Raw genomic sequence first — 10,441 nt, forward strand, 5'->3', positions numbered from 1 at the left:
ATGGCTTACCTGGCAGCCCTGGTGGGGAATCTTCTCGTCATCACAGCTGTAGCCCTTGACCCCCACCTTCACACCCCCATGTACTTCTTCCTGATGAATCTCTCCATCATAGATCTTGGCTCCATCTCTGTCACTGTCCCCAAATCTATGGCCAATTCCTTCATGAACACCAGGTCGATTTCCTATTCTGGATGTGTCACCCAAGTCTCTCTCTTCGTGTTCCTTATTTCAGCAGATCTTGCCTTACTGACCGTCATGGCGTACGACCCATACGTCGCCATCTGCCGTCCACTGCACTATGAGAGAGTGATGAACAGGGGAGCTTGTGTCCAAATGGCAGTCAGTGCCTGGATCAGTGGGATTCTCTACTCAGCACTGCACACTGGAAACAATTTGCTTTAACCTTCAGTGGAGACAACAAGTGGATCACTTCTTCTGTGAAATCCCCCAGCTACTCAAGCTCGCCTGTTCTGACTCGTACCTTGTTGAAATTGGGTTTATTGCATTTAGTGTATGTATAGCCCTAGGTTGCTTTGTTTTTATAATTGTGTCGTATGTTCAGATCTTCAAAACAGTGCTGAGAATCCCCTCTGAGCAGGGCCGGCATAAAGCCTTCTCCACCTGCCTGCCTCACCTCATTGTAGTCACCATGTTTCTTTCCATTTCCTCCTTCGCCCACCTGAAACCCACCTCCAGCTCAACCTCAGGGCTGGACCTCTTGGAGGCTGTTCTCTATTCCATGGTGTCTCCAGTCACGAATCACATCATCTATAGCATGAGAAATAAAGAGATCAAAAATGCAGTGGAGAAGATGATTGGGTGGAGATTATTCACCAAGAAGAAGAGGACTGTCTTTTTTCTTTGACTGTGATTGCAGTCTGTGTTTATTTGTAAACATAATCAGCTGATGTCTGTAGTAAGAAGTGAGAGCTTAAGGCCTGTAAAACAGGCTAAGGCCTAAATGGAAAAAGCCAAGTGATCAGAAGTATAAGGGGTCACTCAAGTTAACTGAGACTGGTATAGGAAAGTGCTGATTCTGCAAGGTTGTAACACTGCCAAAATATTACTAAAATATGTAGTGGGTATAAGAGGTACCAAGATACTAACTCTCTGAAATGACACTTTGATGGGTAGAAATGATACATGGAGTGGCGGTGCCCAATCAACGGAAAAAGGTGGTATTAGACTACATCAGGAGGGTGGCAACTACCTACGTGAAAGGGGGCAGACCGAAAGTGTATGTAACAGTGTATAAAAGAGGGTGTCAGAGGGAATACCGGTGTCCGGTCTAGGGGATAACGGAAAGTCCCGCCGTTGGGCCGAGACCATTGTAACGCCGCCAATATGAAACTGACCCAGAGATACTCTGTAAGTCATTTCTCATTGTGCCGCACGCAATAAACCTCGCTTGGGCGCCTTCGTTACTCAGCTAATCTGTGGTCGTGTCAACTCATTCGATCGTGAGAGCCGTCTCAGTTCCTTGGCCAGAGCTGGGACAGCATCTACACAGGACACACGCACACAGCCTACACTGATAAACACCGGTGACCAACACACCGAGTACAACACTGGTGACCCCGACCACTGATCTGGTAAGTAAACGAGCTGTCCTCTGAAAGGAATCGCGATCTAACATGACAGAAAACTGCGAGCTTGGTAATCCCCTTATTCCCTCCCTTCGCATACCCATAGAGTTTGATAAATATTGGACGCATTGGGTAGCAAATAAAGGTGGTCCATATGAGTTTAAAAAACATAATGGGGAAACATGGACCAAAATATGTAGGTCAATGGCTGAAAGCATTGATCTAAAAGAGAATAATAAGAGTAAAAAGTGTAGAGTACTCCAAATAATGGCCATGGCGCTGAGAAGGTTAAGGCAGCATGCTATTAAAGTATCAGAGCTAGCAACAAATACACATAGTATGCTCGAGCAATTAAAACAGGAAAATCAACATCTACAAACAGCTGTAAAAAATTTACAAAAAAGAGAAGTGCCGTCCCCCATAATAAATTTTGGAGGACAACAGCAGAGTATGAGGGGACAGAAATGGAAAAAGGTGACCCTGGCAAGATTAAAAAATGAACTAGGGGCCACCACATTGCAACCATCACCATACAATAAAAGCCAGGTTCTGGTAAAACTTAAATCGGGACCTAGACTGGTGCCTGTCAGAATGGGAAAAGAAAGTGCACAGGAGGGGGAAGTAGCAAACAATACTTTCACTGGATTGGTAAATCAGATAAAGGAGAAAATGGAACAGTTCACAGAGCACATTAGAGGACAGAAGCTGCGACTTGATCACAGGGGAATAGATAGAAAAAAATTACAAAGTGAAAAACTAAGAGTAGGGAAATTAACATCTAAAATTAATGCATTAACACATGCAGTTGCCCAAAAACAGTTAACTACTGCAGGCAAGGGCACTTCTGCAATCCATTTGGCATGCACAGAAAAGCAACAGATGCTGGGGGAACAAATTCAAGTTTTACAAAAGCAGGTAACAACCCCCAGTCTCCTCTCAAAGCCGGGATAAAAACCAGGGGTGCGGGTTCTCGACTGCTTTAACCCACCCCCACTCCTCGTTCAAAGCGAAAACCTTTCTTAAATATTTTTACATACCAGTTATGTTTTCCTTTATATCGTCTCTGTTTGCTAAAATCTCTGTTGCTGCCTGTACTTTTAAATACCTTGATAGAGTTAATCTCTCTCTTGGCTCAAGTCTTCCTCCCATCAGAGATTGCTTGTCTCCTACTCTCCCACCTTTGCTCACTTATGGCTTGCTCTTTGTTTTGTAAAAAAATAAGTTAAAAAATATAGTTGTTACAGAAACCACCACTCCTAAAAAGACGAAGCAACTGAAAACAACAAAGACCAAAACAGGTAAAAAAAAACCTTTGCTTCGAGAGAGTTAGGAATGTTTCCAAGGGATGCCAGGGAACTCGCCTAAAGATATGGTTGCTAAGCGGCAAAGGTTCCCACCACTGGGTTCTGAGGTGCAGTGTAAATTTCTGTTGCAAAAATGTTGAAGCAGCAGAGATTCATACTGCCCTTCTAATCCTAGTCACTTACTAATATTTAAAACCTGGGCATTCCTTGGTCCATATAATAGTTTTGAAGTAAAGTGAATGGTGGAGAGGAAGTTCATATCATGTTATTTGTCAATTAATACAACAAATTTGATGGGTGGCTTGATGTGAATTTTTTTTTTTAATCAATTCTTATAAAAACATTTAGATGGAAAGGTAATAACTTATTTATTTAAATGTTTAATTCTTTGGTTTATCTGTCTATTTTCTAATATGTATTGCTTTAATAATTTAGCTCTTAATATCTTGTAAATTAACTGGCGCCATTTGTTTTTAATTGTAAATTTGTCCTGTATGTCATGTATGTTGTCCTGTGTTCTATGTTGTGTGTCACGTAATTTTTCTTTTTTTTTTTGTTGCAACAAAAGTCAATTTTATACTTTTTTCATATAAGTGGTACCACATTATTTTAATGTTAGGATCGGGGTATAGCCATCATAATACCAATTTTTCTGCAAACTTCAAAAAGGCCTTATTTATCAATATATGTACATATATATTTTTGTCTCAACAAATAATGCAATTGCAAACAACCCTTTTTTTTTAAAAAAAAATTATTAGTCATAATTTTTTATTCAAAGGACAAAATGTAAGGGAAAAATCTCAACAGTAATGTACAGGTAATACTGGCAAATATTGGTTTTTTGTTTGGGTGTTTATAAACTTGTTTTCACCTTTATTAAATATTGAAATATAGTTATAAGAATGTTATAGTAAAAATGATAAAATGTATAACAATATATATTATGTCTGGTTCTGTTGTGGATGTTGAAGCTAACCAAACAAATTCAACAGGTTTCCACTTTTGCTTCCCCAAATACAACTAAACATTAGAAAAGTTTAATACCCTCGAAGTATTTGCATAGACCTGATTTAACATTAATTTTGATTTAATTCATCTAATTTTAATTCGATTTAATTTCAATTTAACTTTTCTTTTATGCTATGTTGAAGGGAAGTAATGGTTATTAAAATCGGTGCCTCTAAACAGTTAACAAAAGTGGAATTGGTATTACAAGCACAGTAATTCTAAAAACCTTGGGTAAATATTCTGTTACCAACTTTTTTGCTCTCATAACAGAGAATGTTCAATTAATTATCCTGAAAGAGCCTGAAATATCTGTTTGGGGTCTAACTATACCAGGACAGGAACGTATCTGTAAACCCCAAACAAAGTCTAAAGCTAACCCCATTTTTAAAGCAACCCTGATAGACCAAGTGCTGGGAGAAACAATTTGGTTTGTAGATGGAAGCTCATATTATGAAGAAGGTACACAGGTCACAGGCTTTGCCGGAGTTTGTTTGACAGGGAGCATGCAAGCTGTGTATTCCTTCCAATTTAAATTGACAAAGGGAGGAACTCAAGCAGCAGAAGTATCAGCAGTTGTTGAGGTATTAAAAAGAATGGAAAACAAACAATCTGAAATAGTGATTGGTACTGATTCGGATTATGTGTATAAAGGCACCACCGTTTACTTGCCATGGTGGGCTACCGTGCATTTTGTGGGCACAGATGGATCTAAAATCAAACACAAAGTCCTCTGGCAATGAATAGAGGAGTTGGCAACAAAATTTAAAAAAATCAGAATGGTTAAAATAAAATCACATAGGGGAAAAGGACCATTACAGCAGGGAAATGAACAGGCTGATAAATTGGCTAAAGAGGCAGCAATAACTGGCACCCTTTGGGAAATTCTGCCCGTGGCAATAACTACCCGGGCACAGATGAAACAACAACAAGTTAAAACTGAAAAATTACAAATGTTACAAGAGATACAGGGAAAGGATGAGTTAATCCAACAGTGGATTGTGGAATGTCCTTCCTCTTGGCAAAGAGCTTTTCTCAAAAAAAAAAAAAAAGGGGGGCTTGATCGTAGCCAAATCTGATAGTGAATGGGTGTTAGTAATACCTCAGCAGTTTAAAACATTTTCTGTTAAGGTGGATTCATGGCTCTGCTGTGTGGGGGCACCCAAAACTGGAAGAAGCACTGGAAAGTCTTAAAAAGACCCAGACAGGAGTGAAAGGGTGAATTGCTGGAAGCACTGCCCTTAGGAATCATAAGCTTTTAAAAAAAAAAAAAAAAAAAAAAGAGAAGCGATTGTTTGTGTTTTGTTTTTACAGGTTATGAACCCAAGTTTGATATGAGGACTATTGCTTGCAGTAGTACTAACCCAAGAAGTAATCGGGTTGTCGGACACCAAGAATTTGAACCAGACACACCTTGTGGTAAGGAATCTCTGAACAGAGATTTCCAACAACCCCCCTGATACACTGACTGCAAGAAGACAAAGTCATTCATATAGAATTGTTGTAAAACTGATATGCCAATCAGAAGAAAGGCAACACACCATCAGAGTTTCACCATTTCTTATAAAGATGGCATGGGGATGGACTGTTGCAGGAATAAGCCAGACTAAACACGTCCGTGTGGAGAAGATGGGGACAAATCAACAAAAATTGAAGAGACATTAACATTAACCAAAGACACAGAGGAGGAGTATGCTTGTTGTTGGAAAGTGGATGAGGTTATTGTTTTTATTGTTCCTTCTAGCATCAGTTCCAGTAGCAAAAATGTAATATCAGTGGAGAGTAAGACCAGGATAATCGGGGACCGAGAACAGGTACTGGACCGACCACAAATTTTGTCCAATACCCAACAAGTAATGGAACACCATATAACAGCATTAGGAGGAGAAAATTTGGCCTTGCAATGTAACATTCATCCATACCCTAAAGAAAAAATAGAAGTTTGGATTAATTGGTTTAAAGGAGGGGAAACAGTAATTAGTTATGTACCCCTGAAGTTAAATGTTTCTGGTATGACCATGCCAAGACAATGCCCTCCACAGTATAAAGATTGGTTTAATTTACAATTGGAAATGCAAATACAATTTTGGAAAGGGTCACAAAATCCCTTATAGAAACAAAGGAAAAAAAAAAGAGAAATTGCAAAAACTATATTGGGAGGCTCATGTCTTGGCATGTCCATATGGAATTCATCATGCAACTCATAGCCCAAGGGTTTGAACATCTTAATGCAACAATACTTACAATAATTAATAGCATAGAACAAAATGATGCATCCTTAGCCATGGCTTGTGTGGCTTATGAAAATCGTGTGCTAGAAATAATTCAGCAAAGTCTATTACAATTAAAACTGCAGGAATGGCCGCGATTATTAAGTCACACAACCATTCTAAAACAAATACAGAAGCAAGAAGTGGATCACATTAATCCAGTATTTTTACAAATTGCTAAATTTGATAAAGTATCAACTCAGGAGCACGAGGATAGGAAAACCCTAAGTATCATGATGGCCATCCCAAGATGGATACAGGCCCCAGTCAAGGTATATTATGCCAACAGTGTGGAAACATTGATAAACAATACATATATACAATACTACCCTACTGTAAGATTGGTAACTGACACAGGTCTAGAAATTAACCAGGCCTCTTGTACCAAACATAATGGCTGGTGGCTCTGTAAATGTTATGCCACAATTGACACCAATAACACCAAAAAAGGCTGGGCCCGATTGGTACAAAAGGAATTGGTTAATGAAGTAGTGCGAATAAATGATGTGGTATGTGCTTTGGGGTATTTCTATTTCACTATACATGGGTACCCGTGCCCTTGAAGGGAGACAGAATTCTGCGTACCAATAACCAGCACTATCCAAATTGGAACTCATGCTTTTTGGTCCACCAGCAGTGTGAACACTCCTACTGAAATTGTTCCTCCCCCTGGACATATCCAAAGCTTATTAATTGAAATGTTCCCTCCAATAGAACATTTGAATTAGATATACATAATTTAGTGGCAAAAAGTAAGGAATCTTTAATACCAATAGCCAATCTCATTCAACAACAGATGGATGAGATAGATAGTGTACAGAGTGCATTACAGACACCTTGGTGGGCAATCCCAGAAGACATTACCCTTCACCCAATAGTCCGAACACTCAGTGTATTATTGATGGTAATACAGGGACTAACAGTCATTGCTTTGGTGGGCATGTGCTGCTATATGCGACACCAAACACGAAGAGCCATCCTCCAAAATCATATGGAAAGAGGTATGGAACTCGCTATCAATACTGCCATAACAACATTGCCATATCAAAAATAAGGCATATATCATAAGTTCATATATTCATTGTCATAGCAATATTATCATATATGCAATAGGTTCATATCATATATTATCATATCAAATGCCATAAGGTTCATAATCATTATCATATATATCATATTTCATATATTCATGGTTATAGTAATTAATATATCTATTAGAGGTATATTTTAACACAAAGTATCAGCACTATAACAACAGCATGAACTACCGAACCCCACTAAATGGTCTCGGACCTAACATTCCCAGGCCCACCATAAGGGACCAAAAACAATTGGCAATAAAATCTGTCCACCAGTCGTACGAGGGAATGTGCAGACTAAGGGACAGATGGGGCATGAATGTATGGATAGCAACAAAGGAGGTGACCACATAACAGTGTTTAGCCCACTGGGTTACCTTTAAGTCCATGCATTATGCTTTTCCGGGACGATGGGTAAACATCCTCCCCATAAAAAGACAAAAAGCGGGGGAATGTAGTAAGAAGTGAGAGCTTAAGGCCTGTAAAACAGGCTAAGGCCTAAATGGAAAAAGCCGAGTGAACAGAAGTATAAGGGGTCACTCAAGTTAACTGAGACTGGTATAGGAAAGTGCTGATTCTGCAAGGTTGTAAGACTGCCAAAATATTACTAAAATATGTAGTGGGTATAAGAGGTACCAAGATACTAACTCTCTGAAATGACACTTTGATGGGTAGAAATGATACATGGAGTGGCGGTGCCCAATCAACGGAAAAAGGTGGTATTAGACTACATCAGGAGGGTGGCAACTACCTACGTGAAAGGGGGCAGACCGAAAGTGTATGTAACAGTGTATAAAAGAGGGTGTCAGAGGGAATACCGGTGTCCGGTCTAGGGGATAACGGAAAGTCCCGCCGTTGGGCCGAGACCATTGTAACGCCGCCAATATGAAACTGACCCAGAGATACTCTGTAAGTCATTTCTCATTGTGCCGCACGCAATAAACCTCGCTTGGGTGCCTTCGTTACTCAGCTAATCTGTGGTCGTGTCAACTCATTCGATCGTGAGAGCCGTCTCAGTTCCTTGGCCAGAGCTGGGACAGCATCTACACAGGGACACACGCACGCAGCCTACACTGATAAACACCGGTGACCAACACACCGAGTACAACACTGGTGACCCCGACGTCAAAATTGCTACCATGAGAACATAGCCAGCAATCTGTTTATGCAATAGTAAAAATCCACATTTAATCCACTGAAGTCAATGGAGTTACTGTTGAATTGCACATGTATGAAAAAGATCAGAATCTATCTATTTTAGAATTTATGCTGCCACCATCACCACACTATGCAAGCACTTTGCATATAAAATGCATAGTCATAGCTAAGCTCCTAATGGACATCATGGAGTCTCTAACTATTCTTTTTGGGGGTAAAAATTTTACTTGGACTATGAGAAGTTCAGGGATTGTTGGGTTTTTTTTTTTTTCTAAATTGTCTCCGCTTTTTTGTTTGTTTGTTTTATTGATTGTTTTGTTGATTTGCTTCCTTGTCCCAGGTGTTTACCCCAGCAGAAATAAAATCAGTGTATCTTTCTCTCTTAAGGATTTATATGGTCATCATTGCCACATTGTCTTTACATATTGCCCATAAAATCAGCATCCATTAGAAAATCCATAGTGGAATTCATGGAGTCTCTGGCTGTTCTCCTGTTTTGGGATAAAACATGTACTTGGGGTGTGAGAGTCTTTGTTTGTTTGTTTTTTTCTTCTATTCTGTGTCTTTGCTTTGTATTTGATTTATTGGCTGGTTGATTTGTTTCTTTATTCTAAATTTCTATTGGAGGGGTGGGAATTTCCAAGGGTGGAGTATGTTTGATTAGATGATGATGTCTTTTTTTGTCCTCTATTGGCAATGTGATTGCCTCTTTAATGGCTTCTCAAAGAAAGGTGAAGTTTTATTTCAAACAGTGTGGAGGGGTGGAAAAGAGATTCTGTAGGAATGTGGATGGCTGAATTCCTGTTGAAATGCTTACTTTAATGCTTGCAAGATTTTAGTGCAGTATTAATTATATTTTCAGACATGTAGAGCCTTGGATAGAAATGTTTTTCCTATTTTTATCTAAAAAAATGTCATTCTTGATGTGAAGGACACACTTCTTTGAACAGAAATGGTTTGCTATTTTCCCTAAAGACAATCTGAGCCTGGATAATGAGGACAAATGTTTCCCATTGAAGTTTTTGGCGTTTCTGTGTGATATTTTCTCTCATGTTATGCTTTGTTCCTACTGTGGTAAATACATCATCCTTTACTTGGACAAGGGTGTCTGGTCACACTCCTTATTACTGATCACAGCTCCTGCAGAAAGAGCTGCAGGTACCAAACCCGCTCAGATCTGCTGAGAAAGCACAATTGGAGCACAGAGGTTTTTAGCCTCGGACCAGTTTCAGAGGGGGAGGATTATGGACTTCTATCCTAGGAGGGGTGCACCCAGAGATACCAGAGAAGGGGCCAGTGGTGCAGCTAGCCCTGTAAATATGACCATTGGGATTTAGCCGTTCACTTCAAAGGAGGCTGGAGTTGGCCGATGGTGTCTCATCCACACACGGATCTGAATACGTCTCAGAGGTGCCCTGGATCACAGAGTTTGGCTGTTATTTATTGATTTATTTGTTTATTACTATTGTCAACCTCTCTTGTTGATGCTCTTCCCCTGTAGATAAATATTTTAAAAGAGTCATTGGGCCAGAGAGAGAGAGGCAGACGGAAGGACTGTGTGGTCTAGCGGTCAGATGCCTCTTCTAGAAAATGGGAGACCCAGTGCCCGTGCTCCAATATCACCTTTAATTGTTTATCTGCAGTGGAACAACTTCAGCAGAAGAGACGGCGGGACCCACATCAGTCTCCAACAGTCCAACGGTTAGGACACTTTTCTTAGGGGTGGCAGTTCTTTGCTGAGTTTGGCATTATTATTTGAATACCATATCACTTTACGGTTGTGTACACTGCATATGCCGAGTATAGTGCTTGGTTATATAAATAAATAGACAATCCATTAAAATTATTGTCCTCCTTTTCTTCCATGACTCTCATTGTCCGGATCATGATTTTCTTGAAAATATTCCTTATTCAACATTTGTCACCAAAGAATTTCTGTGAATATTTTTTGCTCTATAGCAGTGGTTCTAGAAGAGGGCTGGGTGGTACGTGAGCCAAACCGCACCGCCAAATCTGCCACTGAAAGTCCCTCCTTC

General features: G+C 39.8%; 1 protein-coding gene across 1 annotated transcript; it reads left to right on the plus strand.

Moving 5' to 3' along the window:
- Positions 1-865, plus strand: LOC137146161 (olfactory receptor 14I1-like). The gene is made up of 2 exons (XM_067537315.1): positions 1-339; positions 563-865. Exons 1-2 carry the CDS (start codon positions 1-3, stop codon positions 863-865), a joined length of 642 nt encoding a protein of 213 aa, XP_067393416.1.
- The last annotated feature ends 9,576 nt before the right edge of the window (positions 866-10,441 follow it).

Source organism: Emydura macquarii, unplaced genomic scaffold, assembly GCF_026122565.2.
Source record: "Emydura macquarii macquarii isolate MOO-44397 ecotype Brisbane River unplaced genomic scaffold, CSIRO-AGI_Emac_v2 contig_3726, whole genome shotgun sequence".
Lineage (NCBI taxonomy): Eukaryota > Metazoa > Chordata > Testudines > Chelidae > Emydura > Emydura macquarii.

Coding starts and splice junctions, on each gene's coding strand:
- LOC137146161 (XM_067537315.1), top strand. CDS start 1: ATGGCTTACCTGGCAGCCCTGGTGGGGAATCTTCTCGTCATCACAGCT. Junction 340..562: donor GAGCTTGTGTCCAAATGGCA/GTCAGTGCCTGG, acceptor TCGTATGTTCAG/ATCTTCAAAACAGTGCTGAG.